Source organism: Cherax quadricarinatus, chromosome 77 (assembly GCF_038502225.1).
Source record: "Cherax quadricarinatus isolate ZL_2023a chromosome 77, ASM3850222v1, whole genome shotgun sequence".
Classification (NCBI taxonomy): domain Eukaryota; kingdom Metazoa; phylum Arthropoda; class Malacostraca; order Decapoda; family Parastacidae; genus Cherax; species Cherax quadricarinatus.
In genome coordinates this window covers 12,805,440-12,830,313 of record NC_091368.1, presented here as the reverse complement: position 1 = coordinate 12,830,313, position 24,874 = coordinate 12,805,440, and the positions used below count along the sequence as shown (strand labels likewise).

The 24,874-nt window shown below is 39.0% G+C and overlaps 1 protein-coding gene across 1 annotated transcript; it reads right to left on the bottom strand.

Moving 5' to 3' along the window:
* Positions 1-380: 380 nt before the first annotated feature.
* LOC128702055 (heme-binding protein 2) lies at positions 381-24,619 on the bottom strand. The gene is made up of 7 exons (XM_053796064.2): positions 24,473-24,619; positions 23,435-23,518; positions 20,609-20,680; positions 7,453-7,585; positions 4,265-4,439; positions 1,043-1,156; positions 381-501 (listed from the first exon to the last, which is right to left on the bottom strand). The coding sequence occupies exons 1-7, from the start codon at positions 24,617-24,619 to the stop codon at positions 381-383; spliced, it is 846 nt and encodes a 281-aa protein (XP_053652039.2).
* Positions 24,620-24,874: the final 255 nt, after the last annotated feature.

The window sequence follows — 24,874 nt, the reverse complement described above, 5'->3', positions numbered from 1 at the left end:
GAAGCACATGAGTGTGTGTGTGTGTGTGTGTTTGTGTGTGTGTGTGTGTGTATGTGTTTGTGTGTGTCTGTGTGTGTGTGTGTGTGTGTGTGTGTGTGTGTGTGTGTGTGTGTGTGTGTGTGTGTGTATGTGTTTGTGTGTTTGTGTGTGTGTGTGTGTGTGTGTGTGTGTGTGTGTGTGTGTGTGTGTGTGTGTGTGTGTGTGTGTGTGTGTGTGTGTGTGTGTGTGTGTATGTGTTTGTGTGTTTGTGTGTGTGTGTGTGTGTGTGTCATCCGCTTGTGTATTCATGGAAGTTTACATTCACACATTGTTCTGTGTGTACATGTATGTGATAGAGTTGACTAAAGAATTAGTGGCGATCAGGTCGTCAGGATCGAGCTTTACTTCTTCAAGATAAACCAGACTTCGTTGCGCCTGCTCGTGCTCTTCAAAGGAGAGTCGTACATTGCCCTGTAGAAGAAATCTGCTCTTGAACTTCTCTCGTTGACCAGAGAAAACATCCTAAAGAGTCTTTTAATATCCTATGTGTATTAAAATATTTAACCGTTTAGATAACATGATCTAGGCAGACAGAAGATGATATAATCAGACACAGCACGATATTAACAGTTATAGTGAGTCTTCGTAATTTTCAAATTTCCATAAAAAAGTATTTGGCAATAACCCTATTAACAAAACCCTAGCATGACCAAATAGCATGACCTCTTCAGTAAGAACAAAGAAGCTGTTTGATTCGTTCCAAATATTTTTTAATTGGGGTTTTCTGTCAGATAGTGAGTATTTATTAACACAGCATCACAATCGTCATCTATACTAAAGTAAAAGCGGAAGGGAAAATACATTGTTCTCAAATATTTGGACTCTCCCTTTTCCCCTACAGAGACAACAGGTAGACAAAAAGACACAAGTAACATCGCGAGTACTTATCATAATTTGTCATGGTTCCCAATAAAGAAACTGCTGTTATAAAGAGGGCTTATGACATTCTTATGTCTTTTCATTCAACCATTAAATGTATGAGTGATCGCCAGCACAAACTTACCCGTAACGACGCGTCAAATCAATATCTGTTTCTCCAGCTTTGTTGAGGTCGGTTAGAAGCGCTGCATCCTCAGCTTCCCACTCGCTAATATTCATCACCATCCCACTGAAGGTCCTGAGAAGTGCTTCATATTAGCGAAAGTGAAAATCTGTCAAGACAAAGAAATGTTTGGAAACCTATATTCAGCTCCAGCTCTTGCCGCATGACGTGGCTATATATAGAGTGACGCTATATGCCGTGCGAGTAACGTGAGCTGTCATGGCTAACAGTAGTTGTTATGAATAATGTTAGTTGACGCGAGTAATATCAGCAATTTTGGATAACTTTAGTTGTCATTTATAAAGTTAGCTCTCAGGGGTAATGTTAGTAGGCATTAATAACATTAGCTGTAGTGTGTAATGTTGGTTGTCATGAGTAACCTTAGCTCTCGTGATCAACGTTAGCTGTCATGACCAGGATTTGCTAACATGAGCAGCGATGGCTGTCATGAGCAACGATGGTGGTCATGGACAAAGTTGATTGTCATATGTCATGAGCAACATTGGCTTTCATGTGAAACGGCGATTGTCATGAATATCGTTGGCTGTCATTCACATCGCTAGCCGTCTTACATAACGTTGGTTGTTATAAGCAACGGACTTTCATGAGCATCATTAGCAGTCATGGGCATTCTTGGCATTAAAAAAACATCAGCAACGTTGATTGCCATGAACAGTGTTGCATGTCATGGGGAACGTTTTTGATCCTCAGTAATGTTGGCAACATTGACCAACGTTCGCCGTCATTAGTAATATTATTTGTAATGTTAATTATTATAAACAACGGTGACGGTCATGAGCAAAGTTGATTGTTTTTAGCAACGTTGGCAGTCATGAGCAACGATGAATGTCTTGACCAACATTTTTTGACATGAGTAACGTTATCTCCCTTGGGCAACGTTGGTTGTCAAGAGTAACGTTGGCTGTATACCTGGAGTATACCTGGAAAGGTTTTGGGAGGTCAACGCCCCCGTGGCCCGGTCTGTGACCAGGCTTCATGGTGGATCAGGGCTTGATCAAGAAGGCTGTTACTGTTGGCCGCACGCAACCCGACGTACGAACCACAGCCCGGCTGGTCAGGTACTGACTTTAGGTGCATGTCCAATACCTTCTTAAAGACACAGCCAGGGGTCTATTAGTAATCCCCCTTATGTATGCTGGAAAGCAGTTGAACAGTCTTGAGCCCCTGACACTTATTGTGTTGTCTCTTATCGTGCTTTTCATTGCTGGGATGTTACATCGTCTGTCGAGTCTTTTGGTTTCATAGGAAGTGATTCTCGTGTGGAAGTTTGGTACTAATCCCTCTAGGATTTTCCAAGTGTATATAATCGTGTATCTCTCCCACCTACATTCTAGGGAGTACAAGTTGAGGAACTTCAATGTTGGGTCTCTTGAGCAACGGTGGTTGTCATGTCCAACGTTAGCTGTCATGAACAACGTTTGACTCTCCTGAGGATCAGGCTGAAGGACTGATCACCTCAAATTAATTCTTCATATCTTCCACCGTCACCAACTGATTCATCTAGTCTGATGAACTGATCACGTCAAACTATCTCTGCATGTTGCCTACAGTTTCCAGTAAAACTGTATTGATAAAGATACTGGCTGGCGAAGCGTCTCCATAATAAAGATACCTATGTAGTCCACATGTGTCTTATTTATTTGCTTGTCGGTTTTGTATACCATAAATGTGTGATATTTGTCTGACACAGCAACAACTCGGAATCATGGAACAGCGAATTTTTAGTCACCTGTGCGTTTGTCTAGCCTAATGGCATTACCTACTTCAGTAAGTGCCCTCTATCTACCTGTGACGTCTTCACCTTCCTTTCAATATACAAACCTCCTTTTAAAAGCATTTATTTTAGGCCCATCAACACTATGAATAGAACACCACCTTTCTAGACTGAGGGACTGATTCCCTAAATGAATCAGCTGGAGACATCTTTCATATCCTACTGATTAATTTAGACTGAAACGGATCACCTCAGATAACTTCTTCATGTATTTTACTGTTTTCAGTATTATTCTTCATTTTCGCCACTGGTTGGGGAAAGGTCTCCACATTAAAAATACCCAAGTTTCCCCAGTGTCTTATTCTTCTACTTGTCCGGATCTGTAAATCAATAAAATGTGATACTGAACATTAAAATGGTATAAAATACCGACAGGTTGTTAGGTAAGACACATATGCAACAGTTAGGTATCTTTATTTCGAAACGTTTCGCCTACACAGTAGGCTTCTTCAGTTGAGTACAGAAAAGTTGATAGAAGCAGAATAGACTTGAAGACGATGTAATCAGTCCATCACCCTTAAAGTTTTGAGGTGGTCACTCCCTCAGTCTAGAGAAGAGCATTGTTCCATAGTCTGAAACAATAAGGAGTTGAAGTGACAGGATGGAGCCTTATATAGCGCCAGGAGGTGAGACGAAGGTCACTAGTAGAAGTAATATAAGGCTATATAAGGCTCCATCCTATCACTTCAACTCCATATTGTTTCAGACTATGGAACAATGCTCTTCTCCAGACTGAGGGAGTGACCACCTCAAAACTTTAAGGGTGATGGACTGATTACATCGTCTTCAAGTCTATTCTGCTTCTATCAACTTTTCTGTACTCGACTGAAGAAGCCTACTGTGTAGGCGAAACGTTTCGAAATAAAGATACCTAACTGTTGCATATGTGTCTTACCTAACAATATGTGATACTATGTCATATTTACATAAGTTGTATATTATGTTTATATGGTTTAGTAAAGAGTGGTAGTCAGTAGTGTCGTGGAAAGTACAGAGAGAAGTGTCTCTTGAAATGAAAAGTGTTAGATTAGTGTGACATTATCTAGAAAGAGCAGTGCTTGCTCTTAAGTGAGAGTACTACTGTATTAATATATTCAAGAGGCAGCGCTAAACACGGCAGAATCATACAACGCCTTGGAAATGAGAGAGGGGTATATTTTAAGGAAAGGAATAATACTTTCATTTCCTTGTATTAAGAGTCCCTTAGCCACATTGGAGAGTCAATATGGAAAGTATTAATGTTCAGAGAGGAATCTTACAGGTCAAGGATGACGGACAAGTAGCGTTTGTTACAAGGGAGTAGATAGATGTTAAGAATACTGTTACTAAAGGTGCGCAGATTCCAGGAAAATTTTATCCGTAAATTTCCAGCAACACTAGCCACGCACCTTGCTGCTATTGTGAGTCGTGGGTATTCTTGGATGTAAACATCTTTGTCAGTGGGAGTGGGCGGGTTCTCCTGGAAGGCGGCAGGGATGTAGAAACATATTTGATACAGTTTCTGTTCAGCATTATACGTCTCCTCCAGCGAGGTCACAGGAGCTGTCATTTGTAGCTTCAAACCTAACGAAATATTAATACTATATTCAGGAAGAATAAATAATAAATTGACTTGAAATGCTAGTGAGGGTTATATACTAAAATGATTTAATATAAGTGATCACAAATTTCAATGAAAATAATATTAACAGTATTATCAATTTAACAAAATGATAGTGATTAACAAAGTAAATCATTTCAATGACCTAAAGTTATTTTATTTTTCATAATTTTCAATATTGTTAATAAGGCAAAAACAGAGTCTTCGTTTTTATATTCTGCATCTTAATAACACAAAATGTTTAGCTGAATAATCTTGTAGAAATTATGCTCGATGTTACCACTTCACTCACAAAGTGTTCCCACTTTAATCACTCAGTGTTCCCGCTACAATCACTCAGTGTTCCAACTATAATCACTCAGTGTTCCCGCTACAATCACTCAGTGTTCCAACTATAATCACTCAGTGATCCCCCTACACTCACATAATGTTCCCACTGCACTCGCTATGTGTAACACACCCACTGGTCCCATTATACTGTTTACATTGCACTCAACGTTTCCTCCACACTCAGTGTTGCAGTACACACTGTGTACACACTGAGCCAGTTCACTCACTCAGTGATCATACAAACCTAACTCAATAAGCTTCTTCTTTTCACTACATAAACTGTTCTCACTACACTCAGTGTTTCTCCCAAACTCAATGTTCCAACAAATTTATTTTATGTTCACACTGCAAACACTGACGCAACAAAATCAATGTTCTCATCATACTCACTGCTCTCAGTACACTCATCCATATAAGAGCATTGGTATGACTATACTCTCCTGCATTCCCCTTTTTGCTTCCATGGATAACGTTCTGTCTCCACAGACTCTTCAGTGCACCACACGTTTTCCCATAATCAATTCTATCATTCTCTTCTTCTTTCATAGACCCATCTGCTGACAAGTCTACTCCCAAATGCCTGAATATATTCCTTCATAATTCCTGTCTCCAATCTGATATCCAATCTTCTATTACATGATTTTTTTTTGTTTTCTCATCACCTTACTCTTTCATATGTTCACTTCTAAGTTTCTTTCACTTTTACATACCTTACCAAATTCATTCACCAACCTCTGCAACTTCTCTTCAGAATCTCCCAAAAGCACAGCGTCATCAGCAAAGAGCAACTGTAACAACTCCCACTTTGCATTAGATTCTTTATTTTTTATCCCACGCACCTCTTACCAACACCCTAGCATTCATATCTCTTACAGATTTATCTATAAATATACTGGTCAACCATGGTGACATCACACATCTTTGTCTAAGGCCTACTTTTACTGGAAAATAATCTCCCTCTCTCCAAGAAACTCTACCCTGGGCTTCATTATCCTCAAAAACTTTTCACTTCTTTCAATAACTTATCTCCTATTCCATACATTTGCAACATCTCCCGCATCGTCCCCTGTCCACTCTATCATACGCCTTTTCCAAATCTATAAATGCCTCAAAATCTTCTTTACTTTCATCTAAATACTATTCACCTATATGTTTCAAGGTGAACACTGTGTCTACACATCCCATATCCTTCCTAAAGCCTCCTTGTTCTTACTCTTAATTATTTCGATAATAACTCTACCATACACTTTACTACGTATACTCAACAGACTTATTCCCCTATAATTCTTACAATCTCTTTTATCCCCTTTGCCTTTATAAAAAAAAACTATGCATGCTCTCGGCCAATTTCTAGGTGCCTTACTCTCTTCCATATTTATTAAATAAAAACACTAACCACTCCAAAACTAATGCCCCTCCTGCTTTTAACATTTCTGTTTTCACCCTATCAGCCCAGCTGCTTTACCCCCTTTCATTCTACCCACAATCTCACGCACTTCCCCCACACTCACATCTGGCTCTTCCTCATTCCTACAAGATGTTGTACCTCCCTGCCCAATACACGAAATCACAGCTTCGCTATCTTTATCAACATTTAACAATTCCTTAAAATATTCCATCCATCTTCATGATACATATAACTCTTTGTCTAATAACACTACTATTTTTTCTCTACAAGTTAATCTCAATCCAAAACTAGTACACCAAACGGGGAGTAGAATGAGGTTAGTTCTAAGACAACCACACCATCGTATGTCCTCACAACATTAGCCAAGCCTAGTTCGCTAGGCTCATGTTGTTTGTAGGATTGTATGGTCCAGTGGTTTATGGCGTCGTGAATTTTCGCTCTTCGCATAGGGGGTTCTAAAACAACAGGTTCGATCCCCCGGCTAGCAGCAGTTTGTTACTGATTAAATATAAATATATATATATATATATATATATATATATATATATATATATATATATATATATATATATATATATATATATATATATGTATATATATATATATATACACACACTTTCCTCTGAAGGCAAATGCGTGAGTAATTTACCTGGGAATACAACTGAAAAGGCAACTTGGAGAATAAATTGGCGTTGAAGAAAAATCCAGGAGCATATTGCCCAGGAAAGAAGCTATGTAGTAAAATTGCTATGAAGACAGTTACGAGAGTAACTTGCGCGTAAAGGCAGCTGTGGGAGTAACTTGCCTGGGAAGGCAACTGTAGAAGTAATTTGTTGGGAAGGCAGATGCTAGAATTACTTATCTGGGAAGGTAGCTGCTAGAATAACTTGTTAGTGACGTCTGATTCTTGCGAAGCTTACCTGTGAATGCAGCTGCAGGAGTAACTTACCTGTGAAGTCAGGTGCAGGATGAACTTGCCTATTAAGGAAGCTGCTGGTATAACTTTTCTGTAAAGGAAGTTGCTGGTATAACTTACCTGTGAAAGCAGCTGCTGGAGTAACTTAACTGTGAAAGTAGCAGCTGGAGTAAGTTGCCTGTGACTCCAACTGCGACAGCAACTCCAGCTACGGCAGCTGTGACAGTTGCTCCTAATAGGGCAGCTGTAAACGTAACTTGCCTACGAAATTAGATGCAGAAATTGCCTGCCTGTGATTAGAAGGCTGTGAATGAAGGCTCACCCATGGAATTCTCTCCGCCAGTGTAGTGGAAGAGAGCAAAGAAGAGTTTTACCATATTCTTCGCGTCAGGATGAGTGTCAACAACGTGGGAACACACCCACTTCATGCGCTCGTACACCCTCACCTCATATGTCTGAAAACACAGAAGAGAATTAATTTTCACCTGACGGGTTTTTCATTGAGGTATTGATAAAGTTATGTTTTTTAAAGTTGGTTTATTTCAATTTCTTTGTTTTGTTCGTTTCTTTTTATTATTATGTAATTTATCTAGTGACAGAAATTACAATAACCTGTTTAGTGTGTCAAGGTTTCTTATTAGTGAAATATATAAATCAGATATATATATATATATATATATATATATATATATATATATATATATATATATATATATATATATATATATATATATATATATATATATGTGTGTGTGTGTGTGTGTGTGTTTGTGTGTGTGTGTGTGTGTGTGTGTGTGTGTTTGTGTGTGTGTGTGTTTGTGTGTGTGTGTGTTTGTGTGTTTGTGTGTGTGTGTGTGTGTGTGTGTGTGTGTTTGTGTGTGTGTGTGTTTGTGTGTGTGTGTGTTTGTGTGTGTGTGTGTGTGTGTGTGTGTGTGTGTGTGTGTGTGTGTGTGTGTGTGTGTGTGTGTGTGTGTGTGTGTGTGTGTGTGTGTGTGTGTGTGTGTGTGTGTGTGTGTGTGTGTGTGTGTGTGTGTGTTTGTGTGTGTGTGTGTTTGTGTGTGTGTGTGTTTGTGTGTGTGTGTGTGTGTGTGTGTGTGTGTGTGTGTGTGTGTGTGTGTGTGTGTGTGTGTGTGTGTGTGTGTGTGTGTGTGTGTGTTTGTGTGTGTGTGTGTGTGTGTGTGTGTGTGTGTGTTTGTGTGTGTGTGTGTGTGTGTGTGTGTGTGTTTGTGTGTGTGTGTGTTTGTGTGTGTGTGTGTTTGTGTGTGTGTGTGTGTGTGTGTGTGTGTGTGTGTGTGTGTGTGTGTGTGTGTGTGTGTGTGTGTGTGTGTGTGTGTGTGTGTGTTTGTGTGTGTGTGTGTGTGTGTGTGTGTGTGTGTGTGTGTGTGTGTGTTTGTGTGTGTGTGTGTGTGTGTGTGTGTGTGTGTTTGTGTGTGTGTGTGTTTGTGTGTGTGTGTGTTTGTGTGTGTGTGTGTGTGTGTGTGTATGTGTGTGTGTGTGTTTGTGTGTGTGTGTGTGTGTGTGTGTGTGTGTGTGTGTGTGTGTGTGTGTGTGTGTGTGTGTGTGTGTGTGTGTGTGTGTGTGTTTGTGTGTGTGTGTGTGTCAATGCTCTGTATTTTTCTTTAACAATTAAAATAATAATAAATTGTAAATAATATATACCCAAATGTACTTCGGTTTGCACTCGAAGAGCCTACATATCTTCTAAGCAATTTGTGTGTACAACCAGTCCGCCCTCTTAAACACTGACATTATTTCATTCTTGTACAGACAGTCAAATGAGTGACTGATAAAGAACAGTGAAATCGAGATAGTTATATATACTGTGCTCACTGGGTCACTGTTTCTCGTTCTAGCAGCACAACTTTCAGTCACTTTTATCATCATATATGTCATCTATGTTATAAATGACAGAAGATAACCTAACCTACCCTAACTAGAGCGAGGAAATTAGAAACCGTGACAGAGAAATGCACATAAATGCTTATTGGAGTTAAGAGAATGAATATAGACCTACGCTTCTGCGCTCTTTCGAGGAGCAGCTCTGGGACGAACAATAATTATTTTTTCGTATAGACCCACGAGCAGAAATTCATAATGAAAATTGATTTCACATAGTTTAATTTGTTACACTTGTTTTTAAGGTCTAATAATAAAGTTGAGTCGTAAAGAATATCTCACGTAGTTTAATGTACTGTTTTTACCAATTATTCTGGCCTCGCCATTTTAAACCAGAATGAATGACTAACGAAAATTAATATCACAAACAAGATTACTTATAAAACTCATAGATCATTCTATAAATAAACGTTTATTTTATGAAAGTAATTCCTCCAGAATTCTACTTATAAAGTATTTATCGCTAATACCAGTGATGTAAACGTTGCCTGTGTGCAGTGTTGGGTAGCATCGTGTGAAGCTTGGTTCCAACACACACCTCGCTACGGGGTGTAAAATTTCCATTACAGCGCCCTTTCAATTCCCTCGGCTTCAAGGCAGCGATGGAAGCCTTCCAATAACTCTTTTTCTACATCATTTTATTAAATCCTTCAATTCCTTATATTAGTATTCCATGACTTAATAATTCGACATTTTTTTAACCTGGAAACAAAACTGATACATATCCGGAAAACCTGTTCTGTATTTTTACTATATAAAGATATACGATTTATATTTTTTTATTTTCCATTCAGTTTTCTTTAGCAATTATTCCATAACTTATAAATAATGCAAAAGCATACTAACATACTGATTTATAACAATAATTTCAACAGTTTATCCTTTACCCTATATTGCACATACACACACACACACACACACACACACACACACACACACACACACACACACAGGCTGGACACGTGGTCCAGCAACTGGCTTCTCGATTTCAACCCTGCCAAATGCAAAGTCATGAAGATTGGGGAAGGGCAAAGAAGACCGCAGGCAGAGTATAGGCTGAGTGGACAAAGACTGCAAACCTCACTCAAGGAGAAAGATTTTGGGGTGACCATAACACCGAGCACGTCTCCGGAGGCACACATCAACCAGATAACTGCTGCAGCATATGGGCGCCTGGCAAACCTGAGGATAGCGTTCCGATATCTTAGTAAGGAATCGTTCAAGACACTGTACACTGTGTACATCAGGCCCATACTGTAGTATGCAGCAACAGTTTGGAACCCACACCTGGTCAAGCACGTCAAGAAATTAGAGAAAGTACAAAGGTTTGCAACAAGGCTAGTTCCGGAGCTAAGGGGAATGTCCTATAAAGAAAGGTTGAGGGAAATCGGACTGACGACACTGGAGGACAGGAGGGTCAGGGGAGACATGATAACAACATACAAAATAATTCATGGAATAGACAAGGTGGACAGAGACTGGATGTTTCATAGAGAGAACACAGAAACAAGGGGTCACAATTAGAAGCTGAAGACTCAGACGAGTCACAGGGATGTTAGGAAGTACTTGTTCAATCACAGAGTTGTCAGGAAGTGGAACAGCTTAGCAAGTTATGTAGTGGAAGCAGGAACCATACATAGCTTTAAGACGAGATATGACAAAGCTCAGGAAGCAGAGAAAGAGAGGACCTAGTAGTGATCAGTGAAGAGGCGGAGCCAGGAGCTGGATCTCGACCCCTGCAACCACAATTAGGTGAGTACACACACAAAGGCAGGATAGTGGGGCACCTAGAAAGGAATGGGCTCGCGCACGACAACCAGCACGGCTTCAGGGATGGGTTATCCTGTATCACTAACCTACCGGAATTTTACAAGATAACAGAAGTAAGACAGGAGAAAGAGAGGGATGAGTAGACTGCATTATTCTTGAAATGAAAGAAGGTTTTAGACACAGTACCGCGCTGGAGACTGGTACAAAAACCAGAGGAACAAGCCTGAAAAGTACTGCAATGGTTCACGGAATACGTGACAGGAAGAAAACAACGAGTGATGGTAGAGGATGAGGTGTTAGAGTGGGTCCATGTGTCGAGTAGGATTCCACAAGGTTCAGTCATAGTGCGGGTACTGTTTGTGGTATACGTGAATGACATTACGGAAGGGATAGCTTGAGAGATGTTCCTGTTTGCAGATGACATTAAGCTATACCTCACTGTGTTCGTAATAGGTGAGCATCATACCAAGCACATCCTCTGAGGCACACATCAACCAAAATACTGTTGCAGCATATAGGCGCCTGGCAAACCTAAGAATAGCATTTCGACATCTATGTAAGAAGTCATTCATCACACTGTACACCGTATATGTCAGACTCATGTAGGAGTATGCGACACCAGTATACGTAGATCTCACATCTGGTCAAACACATCAAGAAATTGGAGAAAGTGCACAAGTTTGAAATAAGACTAGTACCGGAGCTAAGGTGTATGTCCCACGACGAGAGTACGTGAGGGATAGGGACACATGATAATGATGTATAAAATACTGAGACGAATTGACAAGGTTTCAGAAATGAGACGCGGCAACAAGGAGCGACAAGTGGAGGTTGAAAACTCAGATTAGTCATCGGGATGTTAGGAAGTATTTTGTAGCCTTGGAGTTGTCAAGAAGAGGAACAATATGGAGAAGGAAGTAGTGGGTGGAAGCTGGATCATATATAGCTTTTAAAGGAGGTATGATAAGGTTATTGGAGCAAGGAAAGAGTGGATTTATTAGCGACCAGGCAAGAATCGGGGCCGAGAGCTGTAACTCGACTCCTTCAGTCGCACTCCCCCCCACACACACATACACACATGAACAAGTGTGATCAAGGATTCTGCAAAGAGTTAGATGAAAAACTCCTCACGAAAACCAAGTGCCCCAGAGCAACTCAGTACCGTGATCCAGAGGTAAAATTCCTGCAGCATTCTGGGCACACAGCCCACCGCCGGGGAGCAGGATGAAGTAACTGAGATATATTCCCTGAGATGCTATTTCCGTTGTTCTCTTGCCCATTGTACTTTTTAAGAGAATTCTGTTTTCAAATAAAGTTCATCTAGAATATAGGGAGCAGTAGGAGAACAAAATAATCAAACAGCCCCGGGGAGAATCCTGAGTCTTCCCTAAAATACGTTTATTCTCTTCTCTGAGGATGAGGATCCCCAGTCAGTTCTGGAGGTGGTACCTCCCTATTTCTTACACAACTTCTCCATACCTACATTCAGTCACCTCTCTTCCTTCCTAGCTCCATCCTGTAATTTCCCCCTAATCAATCTCTCTCTTCATCACTTTCCTACTAATCTCTTTTTCCCCTCTTCACCCTTTCCGTCTCCCTTCACTCACCTTACTTACCCCATTAACCAGCACCCCTTCTTTCCCCTTCCCTATCACCCCATATCTACACCCCTCTCCCTGCTACCTCCCTTGTCACAACTTACCTTCCAACTTTTGCTTGGTGCTGAAATGTGTTATAGTCGAGCTATTCAAAACAGTTTTTCAGAGAGGAATGGGGGGAGAGCTGGAAAACAAAATAATTTTTTAACCGTGCATGTTAGTCGTATTTCATGCAATAAATTTCAAACTCCTGATAAACCTTTCCGTTTATACAGTCATACTCTTCAGTGCACAATCTTGTTACATTCAATTCGAATTCAAAATTTTAACATTTTCCCATTAGAGTTAAAATCCCATAGTGTAAATACATCATCTAGTTCAGCCGTACCAAACGTGTCTTCGTCACCAGTGCAATAATCTGCCGCAGCAAATGCACCGTTTTTGCAAGGGTTTTAATTATCAATTGCCTTCTCCAGAGAAACAAATCTTCCTGAGTGTTTGCAGTCACCGTCCATAATACAGTCAGCTTAAAAGAGCTGTCTCAATCTTCAGTACTTTGACCAGAACTGACTTAATTGTAAGTACCAACACCATTCCCCGTGCAGATTTTATCCTTAGAGTAGATATAATCCCCCGTAAATACATGTTCTCAGTGCAGACAGTTTAACTATTATTGAATATATCTGTAGTATAGTCACTATAACCAGTTCTGCCTCTGTCCTAAACACGAAGACTATAAATAGTACTGAATCTCTCCCTAGTTTTTTAATCTGCAAATACTGAATATCTCTACTACACACTATGCCCGAAATCGACTCTTTACCTTATATACATGTAGATTATTCCCAGCACTGTCTGTATTCCAGTGGAGATTGTATCTCCAATACATCGTCCTTAGATTAGATACTGATCCCTGTGTAATTAACATTTTATCTTTAAAGATATCTTTCCCACTAATGTCACTTTTCCTAATCACTAGTCATCATTTACTTTTCGATATTCGTTTCAAGTCAAGGAATCTGTTTCATTTAAGAGTAGCTTCGCAGGCCCCAGCATGATTATTATCCCAGAGCAACTAGTTGTGGCGTTTGCTCAACTAATCTATGAATGGGGAAAAGTCACCTAGGGATTGGCAGAGGGTACATAGTTCATTTGTATGAAGGAAAAGGAGAATGAAAGAAAGTATAAGAATTAAAGGGAAATAATCCTATTCAGTATGCCAGGTAAAGTGTATGGTAAAGTTATTATTGAACAAATTGCTGGAAAGACAGAGAAGAGGTCTACAGATGAAGACAATTTTAGGAAGGACCAAGTCTTTACTTTGAAGGATATAGGTGAATAATATTTAGATACAGGTAGTGTTTAGAAAAGTCATACGACAAGGTGGATAGGGAAGCAATGTAGCAGATGACGGAAGTGTATAGACTAGGTGATAGGTTCCTTAAACCAGTTATGAGTTTTCTTGAGGATAGTGAGGCTCAGGTTAGGGTATGCAGGAGAAATGGAGACTATTTTTCCTTAAACATAGGCCTTAAAAAGAGACGGTTGAGAGATAGAGTCGTAAAACAAGTGAATGTTAGGGTGTTGGGGAGAGGTGTGGGATTAAAATATAAAGAAAATAATTGAAAGTGAGATTTGTCACAGGTGCTTTTTACCGACGACATTTCTTTTGGGGGATAATGAACAGAAGTTGAAAAGGTTGATGGACGAATTTAGGAGATATGTAAAAGAAGGAAATTAAAAGTAAACAAAGAAAAGAGCAAAGTGACAAGAGTAACCAAAAAATTAATCAATGAAATACTGAATATCAGATTGGATGGAGGGAGTAGAGAGGAAGAGAATATGTTCAGATATTTAGGAGTAGACGTATCGGTAGGCGAGTCTGTGAAAGACGAGGTGCACCATGAAATTAACAAGGGTGAACAAATGGGTGGTGTTTTGAGGCGTCAGAGGAGAGAGAGAGAGATCGTTACCCGTGGAAGCAAAAAAAGCGGTAATGCATCAAGGTATAGTGACACCTACACTTATATAGATTAGTTTTAAACGTTGCAGCTAGGAGAATGGTGCAAGTATTGGAGATATCGTGTCTGAGGGCAATGTGTCGTATGAATAGTATGCAGAGAATTCGTAGTTTGGAAATTAGAAGATGTGAGGTTACTATAAGAATCATTCAGAGGGCTTAGGTGGGGTTATTGTTGTGTGGATATATAGAGAAGATGGAGCAAATCAGGATGACGGGAGATATGTAGTGGAGGGAGGGAATAGTAGTGGTCGTTCTAGGACAGGTTGGGGGAGTAAAAGAGGTCTATTATCCGAGGGGCTTGGACATCCAACAGACCTGTATAAGCATGTTACATAGGAGTCGAGGCAAGTCGTTTTTAAGACTTAGTAAATTTATTCAGGTATACACAGACACAGTTACATATATTATCATACATAGCAGCATATGTGTATAGAACCTAGGATAACTCAAAAAAGTCAGAGTGACTTATTTCCATTGTGGTATTTTAACTTGATGTGCTGTAGGAGTTTAAGCAAGATAACTTTTATGAATGGATTCAGGAAAATTCAGTTAGTCTGACTTGAGTCTCAGGGGTGGGAAGTACAGTGTCTTTTCTCTCAAAAATTGGTGAGCATATTGCAGTTAGGAGGGACATCTGAGATGTAATGTCGGCCCGCATCTGGCAAGACAGTAATGGAGAAAGCGTTGGTGAAAGTATTTCTTCTTTTTTTTAGGTCTTCTTACCTAGATGAGAGATGGCTGGTGTATCAAAAGAATTATTTTCTCACCACATTGATTTTTCCAATACAATTATTTTCCAAGAACAATGATTCTTCCCAATAAAATTATCTTTCCTGGAGGAAGAAGCAACAAACTGACACGTGGTTGAAAACTCCATTAAAAAACTTATGCCTTTATCATAACGTCTTATAGCTCAAAAAGAAAACTTCAATGAGTTTTGAACTTATGATAAGCTATAAAAAGTTCAACTTGTGGGAAACGTTATTATAATCGTATACGTTGCTTTAGAGTCTTTTTGATCTGGTCTCTTTACAGTTGATAGATAAAGATATTTCATGTCATACTAATTATCTTATTTTTTTACAATTAAATTTGCAAGCTATGAGCTGTTATTGCACCTCGGCTCATTTCAAAGTTCAGTACCAACAAAGGAATGCGAGCTGTGTCGACTAACATAGGAACCTACTTACCATAGGTGAATAGGGGCCACGGGTTTGATTTGAATTGCTAATATACCTTTGCCCAACACTGTAATTTCACCCGAGACCTTTCAGTCGTACGTCGATCGTTCTGTCACAGAGTTACTGGTCACCGGTAAGTGGTTTCACCATACCTCAAATTATTTTAATTTTTTTCCTAATTATAGTACCGTATACTACTCCCATTCGAAGGATGCGATTATTAACAGTCAACTAATTTTTGTATCATTCTTTTGTTTAATAATCACGAGAAGCGTCCATAACAAGAATTGGGAATGCGTGTCATTTTGCCTGGCAATTAAACCTTAAACTTTAAGGCTTTGACCATTAGGCTGTAAAAGATAGCCCGTAGCTCAACGGTATCACCTTCAACTCAAAGCCTTGGATCAAAACGAGATGGGCAGAGAAGAATTAGGCAAAGCTTCTTAGACTTGAAAGAATTAGACACAAATGCAACATCTGGGTATGTTTATTTTGTAACAAAATCAGAAGACCGAAGGGAAGCTAGAAAATTATTGAATAACCCTTTAGCCTAGCAACAGGTGCTTGGCTGATGGACTAAATATTTCATTTTCTACCTCTTTTTCAATCTTCTGTTCCTCTCCCTGTATTGTATTGATAAAGACACTCTTTGACGAAAGTCTACAAAATGAAGAAACCTAGATTTAACATGTGTTAAATTTTTCAATTAATAGGTACTGTATTCCTTTGTTGTTATGATACTCCTTACACTTGGTACCCACATTCTCCTGACAATAAATGGGTACCTCCAAGAATAGGGGACGCATTCTTGGAGGAGCCATGAAGAAAGAGAAATAAGTTACATAACAAATTTTAACTAGGATATGGTTTCTGTTTTAGCAGATCTTTATCAAAACATGCAGAGGATGCAATAAGCAGACATATATACTACGGCAGAGACGGGTTGGAAATACAGTAGGTGCGTTTAGGTGAGGCTTATCGTTAGTGGTGGTCATTTGAACTTTAATGAGGGTTGACAGTGTGAGTAGAGGAGATAGGCAGAAAGTCTTATGGTCACTTTTATCTGTATCGTGTGAGAACGTACATTGTGAATTCTGTGTTAACGAAACCAAAAATGCTCTCCATCAATCAGCACTACCAGCAGGTTGAAGGAAGACAGGCGACTGAGTGAGAAAAATAAGAGAATTTGTAGTAATTCTCCTGTTGTGAATCCTGAGGCTAATGGAGGAAGCTGGTCAGTGGTTGAGCAGAAGGGAACGAAGCAGAAGATCAAACGGAAGAATGGTGATGATTCATAAAACTGCTGTGAAAACTTAAAATTCGTTCTCCATGATGCCAGATGATTGTTAGTCGACTACAGAGAAGAGCACGATCAACTACATCAAGGAGGGTAGGAGCATTGTAATTGTTGAGGACAGTCAGATTAGGTTCATGGACAGGGCTATTGCCTGAAGGATAGAAGTGGGAAACAAAAGGTTAACTTTCCTGGGACTGGGATGAAGGATATTGTTAGTCATCTTGACCACATCATGAATGGTAATGGAAACATCCCTAATACCTTCCTCAGTGCTGGAGGCAATGATGTTTGTAAGTGTACAAGTGAGGATTTGCTGAGCAGTTATAGAGCAGTATTAGATATAATTAGCAAGAAGAGAGGGCGCCCTGAAATATGTGGCATTTTGTCGAGAAGGGGAGCTGGAAATGAATGGTTGTACAGGGCAAATGGTGTCAATTGCTGGCTAGACGATTACTGACTATAAGGATAAGAACATAATCTAGAAAGAGCACTGCAGCAGGCCTAGTGGCCCTTGATAGGCAGGTCCAAGTCTCACTTGCGCAAGAAGGAAGGAACACTGTCGCAGGCCAACTGGCCCAAACTGGACAAGTACAGCTCACACTCACCCACACCCACTGATGTATTTGTCTAACCAATTTTTAAAACTACACAACGTTTAAGCTTCAATGACGTTACTCAGGAGTTTGCACCACTCATCCAAAATTCTATTACCAAACCAGTGTTTTCCTATAACCTTTTCAAATCTAATTTTTTCCATCATGAACCCATTGCTGCGAGTCTTGCTTTGATTAAATATTTTTAACACTTTATTTATTCCTGCTCTCTACTTATACACCTCAGTCATAGCCTTTCTAGAGAGTCTATTCTCGTGGAAAAGTTTTTTAATTCATGGGGATCAACTTTGTCATTCTTCTCTACACGTTTTCCAGTACATTTATATCCATTCTGTAATACGGTGACCAGAACAGAGCAGCATAAACTAAATGAGGTCTAAACAACTATTTACAGAGATGAAGAACAATATGATGACTCCTGTTTTTTATACTTCTTCATATGAAGCCAAGAGCTGTTGCCTTGGTTTTAGATTACTGATAACCAAACTCTAAAATCTATTTCGTAATCAGAGCGATTAAGACCTACATTATTTAGTTTGTAATCGTTATGGTTATTTTTCTTTCCAACTATTAGAACTTTGCATTTGTCTGTATTAAACTGCATCTGCCGCTTCTCCAACCACTGCAACAGTCTATTCAGATCTTCCTGTAGTGATCTAGTGGTCTTGTCAGAATTAATTCGATGGCCTATTTTAGTGTCATCAGCAAACCTGCTCAGCCTGAAATCTGGAGTACAGGCAATTCTATGTGGTTCCCCGGTATTGTCCCGGCCCTAGTCTTGTCCAGATGGTGACCTGACAAGTACAAACAAGACGATGGGCACTTATATAACGGAGGCATATGACGTGCAGCACTTAAAGGCCTTTTCTACAGTCTTCAGTTATGTTCCAGTATTGTATAAATATAGTCAGTGGTTGGCGAAACGTCTGCAAAATTAGGACACCCAGTCAAAGAAAGTGCCATCTCAAGGTATGTTGGGAAAGAAGTCCTGTCATGGACTGAGGCGGGGCTGACCAACAGGAAGCACAGAGTCTGTATAAATTGGGTGAAATCTGACGGAGGTATCAGTCACAAGTGACTTTCCACAAGGATCAGTTTTAGTCTCATTGTTATTTATAATATACATTAATAACCTTGTGAGAATAACAAGTGATTGGAGAAAATTCGTTGAAGACACAAAAATAGGCAAAATAATCGATGAAGAGGAAGATGCACTGAACTTCAGGAGGATTTAGACAAGCTCATGTCTTGGTCAGAAAGTGTGAGATGAAGTTCATTGTAGATAAATGCAAAGTACTGAAGCACTGGAATGCAAATAACCCTAGGACTTACAAGCTAAAACGAAATACAGAGTTTGACTATACAGAATGTGATAAAGACTTAGGAGGTATGGTAAGCAGCAGCCTAAAGCCAAGACAACAGTTTCTAAGCTTCTGTAATAACACAAACAAATTACTGGGATTGTGAATTGGATACATGTGCAACACTTGAGTATCTAAACTGACGAAACGTTTCGCCATTCAGTGGATTCATTAGTCCATGTAAAGGAGAATGGTGAAGAGCAGGAGTTTCAGGTAATCACTCCCTCAGCCTTGAGTCGATGTAAACAGGTATAAGCAACAAGAGTACAGAGTGAATACTACAGTGGTGTATAATAACGACAACTAGATAAGTAAGACCCATATGCAACATTTAAGAATATTTATTTCGAAATATTTCGCCTACACAGTAGGTTTCTTTGCCCGAATACAGATGCGGCGGAAGCACTGGAGATGTAACTAGAATGTAATCAGTCCATCACCCTCAAAGAAGTAGTTATGCGGTGGTCAGTCCCTCAGACTAGGGAAGAGTTCAGCTTCATAATTCTGGTTTCCATATCAATCTACTGGAAATTCAATCGTTTCCACCTCACCATCAATTCTTTTTATTCTTAACTTAGTTCCTTCCTTCCCAACCATTAACCAGGTTTATTTGTTGTCCTTAGGATGCACAGCACCAGGATTACTACAAATCCTCTTGTTTTCCACTGACAGCCACCGTATCTCCCACCTGGTTTCCTCCAGCTCTTCTTAATCTGCTGTAATAGTTGCTGGATGCACAGCATCGTTGGTTCTATTCACAGAGTTCACAAAGTACGTCGTCTCAACGGTCACCATGCTGGACAGCCATTCATTTTCAACACCCCTTCTTGGCAAAATCAGCGCTATACAACCCTAGTAGGTTTAGCGGTATGTTTTGATTATAATAATAAATCTTGGCAAAATGCCACATATTACAGGGCGCTTTCTCTTCTTCATAATTATGGCTTCTACTGACCTGAACCTATTAATCAAGACCTCATTCGTACAAATACCAACATCGTTGCCTCAGTAAAACGTCTTCACATGACACAGGACAGCTCGCTATTCCACACAGGACAGTTCACTACTCCCAATGATTTTCACACCTTACTCACGCAGAAGAAACTTGAACTTTATTTACCTACTACCACCTTACCTTCCACGATTCCACATGCAAGTTAGCTGTTACCTTTGAATGACTTCTTAAAGGCTCCACTTGGAGCAAAACATTGTTCCAATATTTATCGGGAATATTCAATTTCATCCTCATAGGTGGCAGTATTCGGCTGTATTTTGAGATAAGGTGTGGTAGGATAACCATACAGCGCATCCCATATTCTTAATAACTTTACTCTGTAATGAGTTATTGTTTAACTTGAGTTGAAGAGTGATTATCAGATTATATATTTTTACTTCACTCGGCAGGTCCTCGATTTTCTGTTCACGCATCAAGACATTTTAACGTCTTTATATTTTCTTTTCTGTCGTTGTATAACGTTGTGCTTGATTAGAGCATAACGTAACCAAGCCGAACCTAACCTAATCTAACCTAACCTAACTTAACCTAACCTAACCTAATCAAGCAAAACCTAACCTAACCTAACTTAAATAAGGTAACCTGAGAAATTTGTTGCAAACCATATGTGATGAATCCACATACTGTCGGAAACACCATACCTTTCCAGTCACTGAGAATTTACGATGATGAATTGTGTAGCGATACAAAAAGAAATTACCATACAAACACGTTAAGACTCACTGCCGCCTCCTTGATGACGGTGTAAGGAGCGATCTCTGAAGGAGTCTCACCTACTCCACCGAAGAAATTACCCTGAAAGATACACAACAGATTTACATGTAATAGGATATGATTATTTAAGAAGCTTTACAAGTTTGTGGAGGGGTAATGGTGACACGTTTATGGAGCAACAAACATGTATGCAGAACATGACTTTATTTGTACAGTTTTTTAAATGATAAATCTCTGCTTATGGCGATAAGTGTGCATTCTTTATTGACTTCATAGGCAGAGTAGAAATTCAATATTAGGACTAACAATTTATATTTGTAATTGATAAAGCTGCACTTATGGGTGTAAATATTTGATAAAATTCAATTCATAGTGAAACGTCGTCAAAAATAGAGTCTTGTTCTGTATTGCGTATATTTATTCATGTTTCTCTGCTTATAGGCCTAGTCAGTATTGTTGCAGTGTTGCCACTGACACACCCAGTCACCAACACTCCAGTGTTGTCGCAAACACACCGAAGCCACCAATGTCTCAGCATTGTCACTAATACACTTAAATCACCAAAAACTACAGTCTTGATATTATGACACTTCAGTCACCAAAGTTGCAATGCTGACACTTGCATTCTCTGGTCACTGAAAGTGCAGTGTTGCACTGATACACTCCGGTCACTAACGCTGTTGTTCTCCCACTAACACACCACAGTTATCAACATTGCAGTGTTGCCACTAACACAAACAAGTCAACAAATCTGAACTTTTGGGACTAACATATCTCAGTCACCAGAGCTACAGATTTGTCCTTAATACATTTCCAGCTACTCTGAGCGCCAGCTTACTCCAGTCACCAACACTGCAGTGCTACCACTAACAGAATTCAGTCACCACCACTGCGTCGTTGCCACTGATACACTTTAGTCACGAACACTACAGCGTTACTACTAACACACAACTTAGTCACAAGTGTTACAAGGCAAACACAAACACACCAAAGTCACCAATGCTACAGCTATGTTACTGACACACTTCACTCACTGATGCTGCATTGTTCTCACTCATACATCCCAAGTCACCATTGCTGTAATTTTACTGCTAATATACCCTAGTCACCAGTGCTATAGTTTAACCGCTTATATATTCCATTCACCAATGCTGTTATTTTGCCTCTAACATACTTCATTTGTCAATGCTGCAGTGGTGCCACTAACTGAAGTGACCAATACTACAGTGGTGCCACTGTAGCACTTCAGTCACCCATGCAACTGTGATGCCACTAACACACTCTAGTCACCAATACTACAGTAATGCCACGAATACAATATGCAGTTACCAAAGCAACAGTGGTGCCACTGACTTACTACAGTAACCAGTGCTACAGTCATGCCATTAACCCACTTCAGTCACCAATGCTACAGTGGTTCCTTTAGGACACTACAGTGGTTCTGTTTCTTCACCAACTGTTAATATGTTATATTACATAATCTCCTGTTGCTATTACTGATACTGTTGCTCCTGTTGTTACTACATTTACTGGTGCTGCTGTTGATTCTGTTCTTGTTTCTGTTATTAATGCCGAGAAAAAAGTAGTAACTACCATTAATAGTGACACAATAACAATTACTGCTTCTAACTGTTCCAGCGAACCCACATAGAAATTATAAAAAGTATTTAAGACGAACTAAAACACGTAGAATTATTATTATAATTATGGGGGAGCGCTAAACCCGTAGGATTACACAGCGCCTGTGGTTGGGTGGGGGTGGGATGAATGGAAGGTATTCAGGCTCAATTCAGGGAACTGGAACACAGATTCAATTCCCTAGATCAAGAGCCCCTCACCAGCGTCAAGGAACCTCCCTTCAGGGGAAAGCAAGTAGAAGAAAATAGTACCTTTAATCTGCCTTTTCTCTCTCTCTCTCTCTCTCTCTCTCTCTCTCTCTCTCTCTCTCTCTCTCTCTCTCTCTCTCTCTCTCTCTCTCTCTCTCTCTCTCTCTCTCTCTCTCAGCTTTTAGTTTGCTAAAATTAGCAGTAGTAAAAGTTCAAAATACGTACACAGTTATTTTATTATATTGCTATGTTATTGTCTATTGTCAGTTAGTGTTGGCAGATGAACATTGTTCATTACTAGTGATTCTTCTACTATTACTATAATGCTAGTACTACTACTGTTATTATTACTATAATTATTATTATTATTATTCTGATTATGGTTTTAATAAATATTACCGCTAATACTACTACTACTCGTAGATGTAATATTGTTATTAGTAGTGGTAACAATATTAAAAATTTAATAATAATAATAATAATAATAATAATAATAATAATAATAATAATAATAATAATAATAATAATTATTATTATTATTATTATTATTATTATTATTATTATTATTATTATTATTATAATTATTATTATTTTTTTAATAACAGCAAGAATAACAATATTAGTGAAATATTATATATTATTACTATTATTGCTGTTATTAAAGTATAAGAAATACTACTACAACTACTTGTAGACGAAACAGTAGTAGTAGTAGGAGTAGTAATAGTAGTAGTAGTGGTAGCAGTAGTAGTATTTCTTATACACTAATAACAATAATAATAATATTAAAATTAATATTATTATAAAAAATCATTAATATTGTTATTCTCGTCATTATTAAAATAATAATAATAATAATAGCAATAATTTTTATTAATTATAACACCGTAAATGCTTATACAAATTTTATAAATACTGCGGGTAGAGAATAAACAGCGTACCTCTCAAAGCTACAAATTCATTTCATACCACTATTGTTATTTTTCATGTTAATGATCATAATACATACCTCGGGAGCAGCCAGGCAGCTGGAAGCTGCCAGCATCACCACCACCATCTTCTCTGCCAGCCTCATCTTGACCATCAGTGGATTCTGTCAACAGTCATAATCAATATCTCAGGAAGGAGTTAACCAAATTTTCAACATTTTTGAGACATTTCCTGGGGATTCTTTGTTACATGTGTATGACAGTTACTTTTGTATTATTCTGCTCAGAGTGGATTCCTGATCAAAGATAATCAGGTTCATCGTTTAGGTTACAGCTTATAATACAATATTGTCATTCACTGCCCTCCCAAAAAATACAGTACCATAAAACATACATTATTCAGTTACTGGATTTATATTTCCGATATCATCAGTCACTTCTAATTTTTCTATATACCTAGAACTTTCCTGTAAATCACAACTGGCTGATAAAATTCTATTACTGATACAAACCTTGTTAGCTGCTTAAATGTTCACGTTTATTTCAGGTAATATTGGCTACTATGTTTCGTGCCGTTAATACAGGACATCGAGTGAATATCTTGTATCGTCGTCTTCGCACAACTCTGGAAATCTTGTTGTTACACTTATGTACCACTTACAATTATATGGAGTCCTGTTTGATTTCCTCTATTTCCTAGTTCGTTAGGCATTCACATTTCTATCCTCGCAAACAGAATAGATAAGAGTATAAAGGTAGACAAGTTGGATCAACCCTGGTGATGCCAACAGTAAAATATGAACAAAATTTTGATTTGTTAAGATCTTACTGATAGAAACGCTGTCTAACTGAAAGCTTGATGAATAAGAAACATGTGCAATTCGTAGTTAACTTTATTGCCAAAAATTTTCGAATACATAGCAGGCTTCTTCAGTCAAATAAAGGCTCATATTATACTATATAAAACAGAAGAAGCAAATTTGAGGTGATCAGTCCTTCAGCTATATATTCGCCTGCATTCGACTGATGAAACCAGGTGTGCAGGTGAAAGGTTACCACACGAGGCTTGTTCATGAATAAGTCGGGCCTGAACTCCTATAACATGATACTTGTCTTACACAGAAACATGATGGTATCTTGTTTCTGATGAGGTCTCCCGCAGTTCCTCCGTCAAACAACTGTTTAGCATGACCTACTTCCAGTTGTGGGCCACGCCCACAGGTAACGTCACATCGAGCTTCTACACCATATTTCCGCTCTAGCATATACGTTCTGGTCGCATTCCTCTGATTGCCGCATGCCAAGGGACTGACCACCTTTAATAAATGCTGAGTGAATGGTCACCTCAGAATTACTTCTTGTTTCTCCAGTGATATACTCGTTTGTATTTAACTAGGAAAGCCTTCTGGTCAGGCAAAATGTTTCTGGCATAAGTAGCACAAGTGCTGCGTATGTATATTTTTAATCAACTTGTCGGTAATGTATACCATCAGTAATATGAAACGCTAAAACCATTTACT